The sequence below is a fragment of the Hemiscyllium ocellatum genome, chromosome 5 (assembly GCF_020745735.1).
Source record: "Hemiscyllium ocellatum isolate sHemOce1 chromosome 5, sHemOce1.pat.X.cur, whole genome shotgun sequence".
Taxonomy (NCBI): domain Eukaryota; kingdom Metazoa; phylum Chordata; class Chondrichthyes; order Orectolobiformes; family Hemiscylliidae; genus Hemiscyllium; species Hemiscyllium ocellatum.
In genome coordinates this window covers 98744246-98761211 of record NC_083405.1, presented here as the reverse complement: position 1 = coordinate 98761211, position 16966 = coordinate 98744246, and the positions used below count along the sequence as shown (strand labels likewise).

At 40.5% G+C, this 16966-nt stretch overlaps 1 protein-coding gene across 11 annotated transcripts in view; it reads left to right on the top strand.

Annotated features, from left to right (window-relative positions):
• Positions 1-16966, top strand: part of abi1a (abl-interactor 1a) — a 122105-nt gene that overhangs the window by 66571 nt on the left and 38568 nt on the right. For all 11 annotated transcript variants that reach the window (XM_060825019.1, XM_060825015.1, XM_060825013.1 and 8 more), the window contains exon 3: positions 7440-7616. In XM_060825019.1, the coding sequence (XP_060681002.1) occupies positions 7440-7616 (177 nt within the window). The remainder of the gene's footprint in view (positions 1-7439; positions 7617-16966) is intronic.

Here is a 16966-nt window from a genome sequence, read left to right as displayed (position 1 = left end):
TGTAATTAATTATTGTCCTTTAAGTACCTAAATTCTGCTATAAGCCATAAGGTGTGCAATATGTGAACTAGTGTGATTATATTTCTTTTGAGTTAGGCTAAGTTGGGGGGAAAATTTGATTAATACGGTACTGGGTCTATTCTTGGACAGCTGGTCCAGCAGTTAGTTGAGCAAAACATTTGTCTCGGAACTTGGGTGTGGTGCATTGCTGGTGTTTTTGCTAACAGGTTGTTTATCATGGGACTGTTTGTGGGCTTGGCTCATCCTGCATTTGTTTAACCAGTGCAGGGTGTTCTCAGTAGGGATAATCGAGAGATTGAGGTATGGTACCATTTTCAGCTGAGCACTAAAAATTCAAATTGGGACCATGTGCTCTTCGTTTTGGTTTTACGTGTTTAAATTTAAATAGGCAACAAAATGCATGAGTAGTTGTCTTGAAATTGTTCAACACAGCATATGTTGCAAGTTTTGCAGTTAGTAGTTAACATGTTGACAGTAGTTTTGAAAGGGAGGCAGAGGAAGCACCGTTGAAACCACAGCTGCATAGTCACACCTTAAAATAGTAAGAGGTTCAAATACCATCCTAATAATAAAATTATCAGCACTCTTAAGACTTAACCATTCTCTCTCTTTCTCCCCCCCCCCAAACACACTTTTACAGTTACAGAAATTGTCACTACCATATCATGGGTTTTCTACCCTATGTATGATCATTTTACTCTCGGGTGTAAAGTTAGCAACATATTTCTATAGGTGCACAACTAGAATTTGCTACAGATCTAGTACAGGAAATAAGTTGATGGGAATTAGTCAAAGATTAATCCTTAAAATTTCTCTGATGAACAATAGTCTTGGTTCCATCAGACTTTGCCTGAATCTGTTAATTGAGAAATGCTGATAACCTTATTAGAACGGGAATAGTCAAGTTATTCTTTGATCTACAGAAAAGCCAAGGTAAAATCTTTACTCCTGATTGTAAACATTTTGTACAGTGCACAAAATCACCTTGCAGTGAAAAACAAATTTTCTTTAAAAATGCTAGTTTTGGCTTTTATTTTTACTTGTGACTAAGGGCTGAATTATTAAAATGGCAGTCATTTCCAGTGCACTGCTATTAAGTGTCTTCAGTTATGGGGATGTCAAGTTTTTTATGCCATTGGAACGTTGATAGCATGATCAGGCACTGTGATTTTTACAAAAAGGTAATTGTGGTTGAAACACATTAGCATTGAGGGTATAACTAGTTGGGTAGATGAGGGGAAACCAGAAGGTGTACTCTAAAAGTCAAAAGACAGTTGTCATACCCCCAGAAAAGGTAATCCATAAAAGGGATCATGAAGATTATATTAGCAGACATGGAGGATAAGAAGCGGAGTTGAGATAAGTAAGCCATTTTCAAGTTTGTGATCTGTAATTTTTGAAGTGCTATCAATGCTGGGAATCGGTCACTTCAATCCACAAGTGTTTTGAGTGAGGGGATTAAAAAGTAAATATTTCATGTTATCAACATAATTGATTATGTGAGAAGGATCTGAAACCTATGAAGAGATATAGACTGGTTAAGTGGGCAGCAGTACGGCAGGTTGAATATGATGTGGAAGCATGTTCACTTTTGGCAATAAAAGTAGAATAGTTTAGAAGGTGTGTTAACTTCTAAACGTTTAGAGGAATTAACTTAATTCTACTTCTACAAGTAGACATTTAACATGGAGGTATCGCAAGCAAGGGAACTAGTGGCATGTTAGTTTTTTATTGAAAGAGACTGGAGTACAAAAGTAAATGAGCTGTGCATTGCTCTGGCGAGACAACATCCTGGGATTTTTGCTCGATTGATCTCTGATGAATGGTTTATTTGGTGATGCAAGGCTGAGTCAATTCTGTCTAGCTCTTCAATTCCATAGAATAATGTCTCATGATCTGCATTTGCTCAATTTGGGTAGATTTTGCTTGTTTCCATGGCTGAGAAATCTATAACTAGGTATATTGTACCAATACAAAGGCGTGGTCTACAAGGTACAAGTCAGGAGTGTGATAGAAACTGTTCATTTACCTGAAGTAGTATGACTTCAGCAACACTGACAGCTTGATAACGTGAAGGACTGAGAAACCTGCTTGACAATACCAACTACCACCTTGTGCACTCGTAGTGAAAATGGTAGCAGATCTACATGATACACTACAGCAGCTTGCCTTGATAACTAATAGCACTAAATTATTTACAAACCCACTACCTCTACCATCCAGAAGCATGAGGGCAGTAGATTCGTGGACCATGGAACCCATCACTTGTAACTTCCCCCTCCAAGCCCTACATTATACTGAGTTGGAAACCTTACTGCTACTGCTTTATTGCTGACAGAATCCTGAAACTACTTTCTGAACAATATTGTGGACGTGCCTACACATTGTGGCCAGATAGCCCAAATCCTGGTCTGACTCTCCCAAAAATAGAATGGACGATCCTTGAATAGACAGGACTGAGGACTTCAAGATTGATTTACCATTATCTCACGTACTCAGATTCAATGAAAAGTGGTGTTTTATGTACTATACGTAGATTGTACCAAGCAAAGTGCATCAGATTAACAGAAGAGAGTGCAGAGAGAGAGAGAGAGAGAGAGAGAGATCAGAATTAATGTTTGAGAGATCCATTCAAAAATCTGATAATAAGGAAGAAGCTGTTCTTTAATCTGTTAATGTGTGTATTTTCATACCTGATGGAAGAGGGTGAAACAGAATATAAACTTATCTAAATGTCAAAAGCCATGGACCATAACATGGATTGCAGAATATTGCAAAGGTGGTTCATAACCATCTACTGAAAAACATTTTAAGGTTGGGGAAAACTGCTGGCCTGCTCTGTGGACAGCTTCTTAAAAGGTGTCAGACTTGATTTTAAAAGTGCCACAGTCATCTAAGCCAAAATTATTGGCTTGAAACCTACATTTCCAGAGACGTGAATACACTATTCAGGTCCAACTTCAGCATGGTGCTAAGAGAACGCAAACTTGCATTCTGAACTGTACATTTTAATTAATGTGATAGAATGCTGTCCGAATATTTGACCTATCCCTCCACTTAATTTGCCCGTTCACTTTAGTTAACTCTGCTTTCAGGCTCTCATTATTGTCTTTTAAGTTCAAAATGCTAGTCTCTGACTCTCTCCCCTATTTGTCAAACTGAATATAAACTGCCATCACATTGCTGTAACTTAGGCACATCTTCACTTGAGGTCCTGAATTAATCCTACTGCCTTGTACAATACCAGGCCTCGTATAGCTTGCTCTCTGGCTGGCTCTTGAACATGATATTCTCAGAACCTGTATATAAAAGTATTGTATGAACTCGTCTAGGTTTTCTTTGCCTTTCAGATTTGTTTTTTTCCCCCCAGCCTATGCATAGAATTAAAATTCCCCTTGATTATCAGTTTTCTGACCAGCCATTATTTATTTTGTATTTCATATTACTGTACTTTTCCTTCATAATTTCTCATTTTTCTGTAAGCTATTTTACTGTTTGGTTTCATAAACTTAGGCAATCCTTTCTGTTGTGCTCATGCCATAATTTTGAGTTTGTCTCCACCTTTTTTGCTGGCTTCCTGTTCTTGGTAATTTTCGTGTATCTTTCAATATTGAGGCCCCTGTCCAGATTCCACTACTCCAGCTTTATTTCCAGCAAAGCAGGACTCCTTTCTCTCACACCAGTCTCTGTGTAATCATGTCTTGAATCATCTTTATTTTTGCCACTTTGCTTGTGGCTCTGGTAATAATCTAGTGATTTATAAAGTGAGGTTCTATCTTTTTGATTGGACGCCTTCCCTCTTGGGCTATCTATATTCTTATTTACACAGACCATGATAACTGAATCCTGTCACTCCCACTGCAAATTTCTCTCCAGCTGTGAACAGATATCCTGAATCCTAGCACTGGGCAGCTAATGCCAGTAAAGATGGTCAATTCTGAATATAGGTTTGCTCGCTAAGCTGGAAGGTTCATTTCCAGATGTAACATCTTAAGTGGGCCTCCAGGTGGCACACTATTGATAATTCCTGCTTTCAATTTATGTTTGGGTTTCTTTGGGTTGATGTCATTTCCTGTTCTTTTTCTCAGGGGGTAGTAGATGGGTTCTAACTCTGTTAGAGTTCTGGTTGGAATGCCATGCTTCTAGGAATTCTCGTGCATGTCTGTTTGGCTTGTCCTAGGGTGGATGTGTTGTCCGATCGAAGTGGTGTCCTTCCTCATCTGTGTGTAAGGATACTAGTGAGAGTGGGTCATGTCATTTGGTGGCTAGTCGATGTTCATGTATCCTGGTGGCTAGTTTTCTGCCCGTTTGTCCAATGTAGTGCTTGTTACAGTCCTTGCAAGGTATTTTGTAAATGACAGTAGTTTTGCTTGTTGTCTATATCGGGTCTTTCAAGTTCATTAGCTGCTGTTTTAGTGTGTCGGTGGCTTTGTGGGCCACCATGATGCTAAGAGGTCTGAGTCCTCTGGCAGTCATTTTTGAGATGCCTTTGATGTAGGGGAGCGTGGTTAGGGTTTCTTGACATGTTTTGTCTGCTTGTTTGGGTTTGTTGCTGAGAAATCTGTGGACTGTGTTCATTGGGTACCCATTCTTTTTGAGTACACTGTAGAGGTGATTTTCTTCTGCTCTGCATAGTTCCTCTGTGCTGCAGTGTGTGGTGGCTCGTTGGAATAATGTTCTGATGCAGCTTCGTTTGTGGATGTTGGGTGATTTGCTTCTGGAGTTCAATGTTTGGTGTGTGTGTTTTTTTTTCTGTAGATGCTAGTTTAAAGTTCCCCATTGGTGGTTTGCTCTACTGCAACATCTAGGAATGGCAGTTTGTTTATTTTTCCCTCCTCTTTAGTGAATCTTAGGCCAGTAAGGGCATTATTGATGGTCTTGAAGATTTCACTTTAATTTTGTTTCTTTAGTGATGACCAAGGTGTCATCCACGTAGCGGATCCAAAGTTTGGGTTTGATGGTTGGCAGAGCTGTTTGTTAGTCCCTGCATTATTGCCCCTGCTAAGAGCCCTGATATCAGTGTTCTGTTGGTTTGTCTGTAGATTTTGTTGTTGAAGATGAAGTGGGTGGTAAGGTATAGGTCCACTAGCTTGATAATACTGTCCTTGCTGATGAAGTTAGTGGTGTTCGATATGTCTTTGGGTCTTCTAATAGTGTAGTCGGTGTTTCCTTGCCCAGGTTAATGTTGTTTTGATGTGAACAGGGCTGTTACACCAAAGGAAACCATCCTCTTCTATCTTTTTGATCTTGAGGAATACTTGGGTGGAGTGGATGGAGTGGTGTGAGTCTTCGGAGTGTTTTAGATTGGTCAAGGAGCTGCACTAAAGACTAAGTTTGTGTTCCAGCTAGCAAGACTATGGGACTGAGGGGGGGGCTCCCACCTGGAGGCCTGCTGAAGGCCTAGTAAGGTGACAAAATGTCCGGAAAGGAACCTTCCAGCTCAGCGAACTAACCCACATCCAGAACCGCAACCTGAGCTACGAATCTTCTCAAAATTGTCAATTTCCCCCCTCCCCACCATATAATTCTCAACTAATACTATATTCTTTTGCTTACTGTACCACAGTTCTATGTTCAGTAAACTTAACTAGCCTGTACCCTCTCATCCAAACATGCTGAAAGAATCTCAAACCTGTTGTACTTCTAAGCAGAAAGTTCTGCCCAACTGAGGTGTCAGTGTCTGCAGTTCAAGCTGGCTTCACAGACATCCAGGGTTTTTAATATGCTGCAGCTGTCTTGTCTTGCCATCACTCGTCTTGCTATTCTCCTTCTGTTTTAACAAGCTGTTTAATTACTTCATTTTTTGTTTTCCTAACATTTTATTAGCCTTTTTGATTGGGACCTGTGTTATTTTAAGTTTTAAGATTAGAATAGACACGGGCGGCACGGTGGCACAGTGGTTAGCACTGCTGCCTCACAGCGCCAGGGACCTGGGTTCAATTCCCACCTCAGGCGACTGACTGTGTGGAGTTTGCACGTTCTCCCCGTGTCTGCGTGGGTTTCCTCCGGGTGCTCCGGTTTCCTCCCACAGTCCAAAGATGTGCGGGTCAGGTGAATTGGCCATGCTAAATTGCCCGTAGTGTTAGGTAAGGGGTATATGTAGGGGTATGGGTGGGTTGCGCTTCGGCGGGTCGGTGTGGACTTGTTGGGCCGAAGGGCCTGTTTCCACACTGTAGGTAATCTAATCTAGACCTTAGCAACTTGCCAGATATCACCAAACAGCTAGATGCTTCCTGTTGAGTGGAATATGAAACTACAGAGGGAGAAAAGGCTGAGGAAAAAGAAACATGAGTAAGGGACTACCTCTCCTTACTAAACTCCCAGCATTCTGTTCAAAACCGTACAACATGCAAAGTCACCTTGAACTGCCTGGCTTTACAAATAAAAGCAAAATACATTTGATTCTGGAAATCTGAAACACTTGGAGAAACTCAGCAGGTCTTGCTGGAGCAGCCATACCAGACTTGTTAAATCTTCCAGGCTCAAAACATTAACTGTATCTCTGGCATTCTATTTGCCTGTATATAAACATTTCTAAGTAGCTTGAATTAAAAAATATTATTGCATACCTCTGGAGCTGGTGTGACCTAAACCCGTGCCTCCTGGCAGAGGTAGGGACACTACCACTGCCACACAGGAACACTTAAGGTTGTAGGTATGCCTGGCATTCTAGTTGATCCCAGTTTCAAATGGAACAATTTTTCAGCTGCTATTTTTAATCATACAACTTCAACTATTTTTCCAGTGAAAACTCCTGCCTAAAGAAGGGAAATTGTGTTGAAACAGATATCTATTGAATGTTCTTTTAAAAAAATTATGAAATGATTAAGATCCTTTACTTACCAACTTCCAGCAATCACCTCCTCTCTATGGGTCTAACAGCAGTCCCTGTTTATCCAGACTTGAATTGAACAACAAGATGCTCTCTAACTTGAAAAATGAGGTTTAGTCAGCAATTCCTGATCTAATATTACTTAAATTATTATTTTAAAAGCATCTGATTCTAAAATTTCTAAATTCACTGGGTAGTTCAACATTTGACTGTTTTACTTTGGTTATGTTAAGAAATGATAATTGTCCAATATGCATAAATTTAGTTTTAGATTTTTAAAAATCTGCACCGAACAAATAAAATTGCAGATTAAATGTGTGTTCTGCTCTGCTAAATATTACACTTAGCATTAGTAGTCTGCATGTTTTATTTCAGCTTTTGCCACAAACTGCTTTACTTAGTTTCGTGGATTGCAATGAAGCCAACATTTTACATGAAAACATTAAATATATTTATATGGATCAGGTGGGTTATAAATGCAGAGGAGAAAGAGGAGAAAAATGTGCAGAACTAGCATGGTTTGGTTAAATTCATAATACTAATAGAAGTACTAGAATGTTAACTTTTTACTCTCTCTCTAAACTAGACTGTGGACATCCATAAAGAAAAAGTGGCTCGTCGGGAAATAGGTATTCTGACCACCAACAAAAACACATCTAGAACTCACAAAATCATAGCACCAGCCAGTGTTGAGAGGCCAGTCAGATACATTCGGAAGCCAATAGACTACACAGTGTTGGACGATGTTGGTCATGGAGTGAAGGTAAAATTTTCAAAATAGAATATTATATGGCATCATGTCAGACTTGTAATCTTTTTAAAATTAAGTCCACTATGTCTTTTGCTCATGAATCTGTGCAAACCGATATGTATAGTGTGTGTTGGATTGAGAAATCTGTTCCTTTCAAACAATTTATTAATAAATCTTTGATATTTAAATGCAAATAGTACAGCTAGCTGTCACTAAACAATATTGACTGTCCTTCATACTTCGAGCTCAGACATCCAATTCATGCGAGAATCACTAAGAGCGTACAAGTGAGTCAACACAAGCTGCTTCATTTTCTGAAGTTACTTTTAAGATGGTGTTTACCACCAAGTGCTAAAATGTTTCTCTAGAGTCTAGGTTGAATTTCAGTAGACTTATCTTGTTGGGCGGCTACATTTTTAATTTGCTGTATTCCTGTGGAAAGTAGGTGTATTTCAGGTACCCTGGCAGAGTTTTTTCAATTTCATGTACAATTGCTGCAGAATCCACATTAAAGTTACCAAGTGTTGAATATTCAATAAATTTCACTTGCAAGCATTAGGTAACTCTCAATGGTTCATATTTTATTACAATGTTAGGTTTATTATAAGTAGTCCATGTTGTTCTTGAAATTATTTTGTACCCAGTGTTATACTATATATGTCAGGTAAGGTGGTGTTCTTTTCATTCTTCAGTCTTTTTTTTTCCTGATTTCAGTCTGAGACTTGTCAGACCAAGTTATAAGATTAGTTAATTGGATGTTCTGTTGTATCTGAATTGTCCAGTATTATACATTTTGCAGGCTCTTTAGGAAAGGAGGATTTGTTTGTTGGACTAAGCCTCTGTGTAGAGAACATAAGTAATCAAATATTGCAATGATTACAATTCACCAACGACATCATATAAATCTGGTGCCCTCTTCTTATACAGAATGATATCCCAAGGCATTTCATAAAGCGCAAGATGCAAATTGACAGAGGTTAGGACATATTAGGAGAGTTGACTAAAACTTGATAAAGTAGGTTGTAAATGCAGTCAAAGGAAGGGCAAAATGCTTGAATGATTTTCAGAGCTTGGGTCATGGGTAACTGAAGTCATGCTGCTGATGTCAAAGGAGTTTTAATTAATGACATTAATGGAAGAGAAGTTACGAAAGCCATAGCTGTGTTGTGACTTTAAGTGTTGGATGCAGGTAGTAATGTATTGGGTCAAGTGATTGGAAGCTGCGTCCTTGGTCAGTTAAGTGAGCATTTGAATTGTCAAGAATGGAAGTGATGGACACCAACTGTGTTTCAGTAGTAGGTGGGATGAAACAAGGTGGAGTTAGTGGGGTGAAACTAGAAGTGGAAGGAATTAATGATTTGTAATTTGGTGAAGTTGAAAACTTAATTTGGAGTCAGAGGTTGCAAAAGAATACAACTTCAACTAGGCAATGGTTGAGGAAAGAAGCCTAAATTAGAATAGTGAGTTTGATGGAGAGGAAATTAGTGTTACTTGTGTTTAACTGTAGGAAATTAAGGGTCATCTATTCAGAACCAAGAGACCAAAAGTTTGCTTTGAAGGGTTGAAAAATATTTTTGGCTAAAATAGTCCTCAAGCTAGAGGTATGTTTGAAGTAAATTGTGTAGTTATAAATTTAATAAGTCTTTCTGTTACGCATGTAATCCAAGATGAAGGACAGGAAAAAATGGTGGCTGTAAGAGCTCTTTTTCTTTAGGTATCTTAAGTGTTGGAGCTAATTTCCTTGATTTCAGGAGCTATAATTAAGGTTTTATATGCTGCTGCATTGTTTGGAACTTTGGCGGAGAAAAGATCAAAACAATGGCACTTTAAAAAAGGAGGGTGAGAGGCAAGAACAGAGACCACGTGAGAGAGAGAAAGAAATCTCCACTGTCTGATACAACAGTGAATCTGCACAGCTGCTGACTTTCTTCAAGTATTTCTGGACATCAGTGCGTTGAAGAAAAATTAACAAAGTGAAAATCACAGCTTCTCCCATGCTGTGAGCTCTCCCACAGAGGTTCCTCCAAGATCAGTTAAGTGCATGGTTTGTGTAACCTTGCTGCCTTTTGTAAATATGCAAAATTGAGTAGAGTGGGTTCTCTTCTTGGTTATGATTTATTGAAATGTGTCCCTTTTTTTAAAACTTTAAAAACATGGGTATTAGGTTAACCTGGAGCAATGTAGTTTAGAGCTCTAAGACTGCTATTTTCTGGGTATGTACATTTTAAGGAGCAACGATGGACTTTTGTAGAGTAATGTGCTCTTCTAGTTGGATGTTGGAGATTAGGGCGAGTTTCCCTGTTACTGATGATTTATGTCTGCAGTAAGTGTGTTTGGTTGCAAATCCTATAAAATCACATGGATCGGTTGGAGCAGCAGTTAGAAGCAATTTAGAGAAACTTACAGGAGCTAGGGGGTGTGATGAATGGCAATTATAGGAAGGGAGAAAAACCACATAGTGAGGCAAATGGGTTACCTTCAGGTAAGGTAGGAGAGGGAGGCAGATAGCCACAGGAGATTCCTGCACTATCCCCATCTCAGGTATGCTGTATTTCAAAAAATGTAGGGGGTGATGACTCTCGGGAATGTAGCATGGGCAGCTAAACTTCTGGTACCTAGACAACCGGTTCTAATACAATAAGGATTGTGTCAGATTCCAAGTGATTGGGGACTCCCTAGTAAGAGCCACAGTTTCTGTGGCTGATGGTGAGAAATCAGGGAGATACTGAGGAACGAGAAGTCTGAAACTGGTACAGTTGGGAAAAGGAGCAAGTCAAATAGTCAGAGCAGGTAGGAACAAAGTAGAGAACGAGGTAGGAAGGATAAATTAAACTGCATTTATTTCATTGCATGAGCCGAATAGGGAAGGCAGGTGAACTCTGGGCATGGTTAGGATCATGGGACTGGGGATATCCTAGCGATGACAGCGTCGTGGCTCAGGGCGGGACTGGCAGCTTAAGGCTCCAAGATACAAATGCTATAGAAAGGACAAAGGTGAGGGCGAGAGAAGAGGAGTGGCGTTTTTGATAAGGGATATCAATACAGCTGTTTTTAGGGAGAATATTCCTGGGAGTGCATTCAGACAAGTTATTTGGGTGGAACTGAAATAAGAAAGGCATGATCACCTTTATTGGCATTATAGATTAGACTCTTTCTGTAGTCAGTAGAAAATTGAGAAACAAATTTGTAAAGAGATCACAATTATCTGTAAGAATAACAGGGTGGTAATAAGGGATTTTAACTTCCCAAGCATAAACTGACACTGCCATCGTGTTAAGGGTTTAGATGGAGAGGAGTTTGTTAGGTGTGTGTATACATTTTCTGATGCAGAAGGTGCAAAACCTGACCTACTCTTGGGAAATAAGGAAGGGCAAATGACTGAGGTGTCACTGGGGGAGCACTTTGGGGCCAGCAACCATAATTCTGTTAGTTTTAAAATAGTGTTAGAAAATGATAACAGGGAGGTCAAACAGTTCATCAACTTCAGCATATTCCATCTTGACCTTAAATTCACTTGGATTATCTCTGACACCTCCCTTCCCCCTCCTGTACTTATCCATCAACGATGCCGATTCAACATTGACATTTTACAAATCCACCAACTTCCACAGTACCTGGATTACACCTCCACCCACCCAACCACCTGCAAAAACGCTATCCCGTATTTCTAATCCCTCCACATCTGCTTCCAGGAGGACCAGTTCCACCACAGAACGCACCAGATGGTCTGTGTGTCTCTGTCTCTCTGTGTGTCTCTGTCTCTCTGTGTGTCTCTGTCTCTCTGTGTGTCTCTGTCTCTCTGTGTGTCTCTGTCTCTCTGTGTGTCTCTGTCTCTCTGTGTGTCTCTGTCTCTCTGTGTGTCTCTGTCTCTCTGTGTGTCTCTGTCTCTCTGTGTGTCTCTGTCTCTCTGTGTGTCTCTGTCTCTCTGTGTGTCTCTGTCTCTCTGTGTCGAATGTACGCAAGGGAAGGTCATGCCTGACAAGTCTGCTAGAATTCTTTTAGGAAGTAATGACCAGGTTAGACCAAGGACAGCCAATGGATGTTATCTGCCTAGACTTGGCAAGAAGGCCTTTGACAACGTGCCACACAGGAGGTTGCTTCCTAAGATGAGGGCTCATGGAGTCAGTTCCAAGTTGCTGGCATGGATAAAAGCTTGGCTGTCCAGCAGAAACAAGGTAGTGGAGATAGAAGGTCCCTACTCAGGATGACAGCTAGTGACAAGTGGTGTTCTGCAAGGCTCAGTGTTGGTAGTTAGTAAAGGAAATGGCTGTCCAGCAGAAAGCAGAGAGTGGGTGTTCCGCAAGGCTGAGTGTTGGGACCACAATTTTTCCACTTCCTACATTAACTAGATGAAGGAACGGAGGGCATTCGAGCTAAATTAGCAATCGATTCAAAGATACATAGAGGGGCAAGTAGCATTGAGACGGAGAGGCTGCAGAAGGATTTGGACAGGAGAGAGTGGGGAAAAGAAAGTGACAGATGAAGTACAACATGGGAAAGTGGGAGGTTGTGCACTTTGATAGGAAGAATAGAGGCATAGACTATTTTTTAAATGGGGAGAAAATTCAAAAGTCTGAAGTGCAAAGAGATCAGGGAGTTTTCATCCAGGATTCTCTCGAGGCAAACTTGCAAGTTGAGTCAGTTGCTAGTAAGGGAAAAGCAACAATGGTATTTACTTTGAGAGGACTTGAATACAAAAGCAGGGATATGCTTAGGAGGCTCTATAAGCCTCTGGGCAGGCCACAAATTGGAGTAGTGTGTGCAGGTTTGGGCCCCATATCTTAGGGTATTCTGAGGAGATTCACAAGAATGGTTCTAGGAATGAAAAGCTTAATGTATGAAGAACATCTGAGGACTCGGTCTGTATTCAGTGGAGTATAGAAGAATGGGGTGTGATGTATTGAAACATACAGAATGCTGTATGGCCTGTACACAGACGATGTTGGGAAGATGTTTCCGTTGGTCAGAGAGAATAGGACCTAATGGGATTGACTTAGAGTAAAGGAAAGACCCTTTAGAATGAAGATTAGGAAAACTTCAGCCTGAGTGTTGTGAATCTATGAATTCACTGCCACACACGATTGAGATAGCTCTTGATACTCAAGAACCTACGGGGAGAAACTGGGAGAATGGGGATGAGAAGCTGACCAGCCATGATTGAATGGTGGAGTGGACTCAATGGGCTGAAAGGAGCTGAAATTAGGCCAATGTCTTATGGCCTTAAATAGGATTAAGGAAAGTCCAATGAGATTTTATGAATGTATTAAGGACAAAAGGGTAACCCGGGACAAAATAGGGCTCCTCAAAGATCAGTAAGGCAGTCTGTGTGGGACCACATGAGGTGGAGGAGATACTAAATGAGTATTTTGCATCAGTGTTTACTGTGGAGACGGACATGGAAATAGATGGTGACTTCTTGAAAAATGTCCATGTTACAGAGGATGTGCTGCTGGATTTCTTAAAACTCATCAAGATGGATAAATCCCCAGGACCAGATCAGGTGTATCCTACAACTGTGGGAAGCTAGGGAAGTGATTGCTGGGCCCTCTACTGAGATATTTGTATAATTTATAGTCACAGTCTCGGTGCTGGAAGACTGGAAGTTGGCTAACAAGGTGCTACTATTTAAGAATGATGGCAAGGAAAAGCCAGAGAGCTGTAGACTGAGAGTCTGACTTTGGTGGTGGGCAAGTTGGAGGTAATCCTGAGGGACAGGATTTCTATGTATTTTGGAAAGGCAAGGACTGATTAGGGATAGTCAGCAAGACTTTGTGCATGGCGAATCCTATCTCACTAACTTTTTGACGAAGTCACAAAGAGGATTGGTGGGGGCAGAGTGGTGGGCATGATCTACGTGGACTCCAGAAAAGCGTTCGGCAAGGTTCCCCATGGGAGACTGGTTAGCAGGGTTACATGTGGAATACAGGGAGAGCTAGCCATTTGGATGCAGAACTGTCTCTAAGTTAGACAGAGGGTGGTGGCGGAGGGTTGTCTTTCAGACTGGAGGCTGATGACCAGGATTGGTGCTGGGTTTATTGTCATCCTGTTTTCCCCCCTCAGTCGAAGCACAATGCTCAGACATAGTGTAGTTTTAACTCTTTCATCTTTATTCCCGGCCATGGAGGGAGAGAATAATTGTCCATGTGCACAGAGACATGAGTTCTCGGTCTGCTCTCTTGAACAACAGTTTCTTCTTGCATAGTCATTTTACAGGGAGGAGCAACCAGCTAAGACAACATGCAAATTGATTGGGTGACCAATACAATTAGCGAGTGTCAATAGTAAAGATTAAGCCATCTACTGTTACACAATGAATATTTTTAACCTTAACTGGCTCCACATAATACTTCTCACCTTGTTAAACTGACCTTACACACTGAATGTTTTCAGGATGGCAACCTGTAAATGGTGGTATGTGTGTATGATACTATAGTTTTAAGAGGTGTATTTTGTCCTTTTTTTTCTTTAATGAACAATTGAGAGAGGTACTGAGATGTCTGCTCAACCAATAAACAGTTTCTGACGCTTTGGGTTTTTTTAAAGTTGGAACTATGGAAGCAGCCTGACTAGGTGTGGTCAAGCGACCACAGAATCATGATTTTTATTTTTAGTTTTAGCTTTCAGTAATTGCTGCGATGTTGAAGCTGGAAACAGAAGCTCTTATTCCTCTCTCTGCTACAGCTTAAAGCTGGCGTTCTTTTGCTACTAGAATTGCAAGGGAGACTATCCATTTTACTGCATTTGCCTTTTCACAAGGGTGTGTTTATGGCATGTTACTATATTGGAACAGTTAATTAGTGGTAGTTAATATCTATTTTAAGCATTGACAGTTCTCGTTCAGCCATTTTATAGCATTTGTCTGTGTTTTGACAGTGTGAAAATAGTGTTTTGCTTAAAGTTGAGTAATTTGACTAATCTAATTTTGTATCTGAACGCAACAGCCGCTTAGCCTAGACCCGACCATTTTCTTATTTTAAAGCTGTCTTAACATATTTTGAGTGCGTTTGGTTTGGTCCTTGAGTGCCACAGGGATCAGTGCTGGGACACGGTTATTTATAATGTGTATCAATGATTTGGATGAGTGAAGTTATTGTACTATATGCTTGTTTATGGATGATACAGAAATAGTTTGGAAAGACAACAAGTGAGGATGATTGGTTAAACAAATGCACGTGTACTTGATAGATGGAATATAGTTTGGGGAAAATGTGAGGTGTGGACTTTGGCAAAAAGAAGAGAGAAGCTGAATATTAAATGGTTGAGTGCTGTTTTGGGAGACCTTGTGCCTGAGTCACAAAAAGTTGGCATTCAGCTTCAACAATATTTTGTTAAGGTGAGTGCAGTATCAAAGTCAGGAAGTCTTGGTAAACTGCAAGGCCATGGCTGGAATATTGTATCAAGCTTTGGTTCCTGTGCCTAAGTAAATGCATTGGATGCATCTGAAGAAGGTATCCTGGGTTGATCCCAGGTATGAAGGGATTAACTTAAGAGGAGTGGTTGCATGGTTGTTGCTGTACCTTTTTTCTTTTGGAGATTAGAAGAAAGCAAGTTGATCTTATGATCTCATTTTTGACAGGGTCGTTGTGGAGAGAATGTGGTGCACTCTGTGAGGGGTTGCCCACTTAAGACAACTGAGGGGCTAAGGGTACTAAACCTATAGAATTGTTTCCTGCAGAGAACTGTCAATGTTGATTCAGTCAGGATATTCAAGACTGAGACGTTTTAATAGAGTAAAGGAATTGCAGAGCATGGTGGGAAAGCCGGAATGTGTTGAGGATTGAGACCAGATACAATGTTGTTGAATGGCTGAGCAAACTTGATGGGCAGAATGGTTTACATCTGCCCTTGCATCTTAGGATCTCTACAGCCGATGTCAGTGTGTTGGATGAACGGACGGTGTATGGCAGCTAGATGTACTGTGAACATAAAAGAATCTGCGAAGAAATTTAGGTTGGTGAGTGAACAGATAGTTGACATTGAATACAGTATGGAAAATGTGACCATGTCCCCTTTGGGAAGATTAGAAAAGTGATGTTATTGGAATGGTATGAGGTGTGTGTACAGTTCTCCAGTATAGCAGTTCTGGGCATCCTGCAAGTTGTGTGCTTGCAACAAGTATTTAGGAAGGCACATTGAAAAGTATGCTATCATCTTTGAATTGTTATTTATTCAACATTCAAGCATGCTTATTATTTGGTGTGATAAATGTGTTGTTGCAGTTTGCCAACTCCTGTGCTACCTAGTCATCATGAAAATGCTAATCTAATTTGTTTGACAGAATAGCTAGCTGCTGCTTATTGAGAATAAAAATTAATTGATTAACCTGGGCAGACAAAGCAACTCTTAATGTATAGATCATTCAAGTCAGTTTTTAAATCCTATTTCCTCAAAACATACCCTCAGATCTTTTCCATTTTAAACTGTGGTCTTTTATAATGAAAGGTACTGTAATTATAATTGTTGCAAATTATATCTTTGCAAATTTTAAGTCTGACTGGGAGAGAAAAGTGTTGGGTGGATTGCCTTGAATTTTGCAGCAAGCTTTCTTTCACATTTTGTGAATGTGGTCTATCTGATTAGTGGAAAAGTGCAGGTGGTCAGGCAGCATCCAAGGAGCAGGAGAATTGATATTTCAGGCATGAATCCTTCAGGAATTTTTCCTGAAGAAGGGCTCATACCCGAAACGTCGATTCTCCTGTTCCTTGGGTGCTGCCTGACCTGCGCTTTTCCAGCAACACGCTTTCAGCTCTGATCTCCAGCATCTTCAGTCCTCACTTTCTCCTATCTGATTTAGTGCCCACAGTCACGTAGTATTTTGTCCAGGAAGTACAATGTTCTTGCTTAGAAAGTTTAGCTAACAACAAAGTCGTTCCGGTCCCAGAAGACCTTAGAGTTGCTCTGTCATTATAGATGACTGGTGTTGAGTTTAATCTGAAGGTCACCAAATCTCAGGAGCGGCCAAGGTTGTGAAGACAGGAGCTTTTATGGTAACCTCAGCTGGTACAGGGATTGAATTTGCACTGTTGGCATCACTCTGCATCATTAACCAGCTCTCCACTCAACTGAGCTAATTGACCATTTTTTTCTTAGGGAGATTTGAATCCTGAAGGTTGTACAGCTCACACTCTAGATCTTTGGTGATCTTGTCAGCCCACGTGATGATCCTTGTAGTCAAAATCTACCTTAGTCAAAGCATCACGACATGAGGCACGCATTTGAAAGGTTCTGAAGGCACTTCTGGCTTGGTCACAATGCACTTGGGTTTTCAGATGCATGTGAGGAGGTTGGATAGTCAACAAGACTGGGAGTCCTGCTGCACATGTTGAGTTCTGTGTACTAATTAGCCATGTTGATATTGTTAG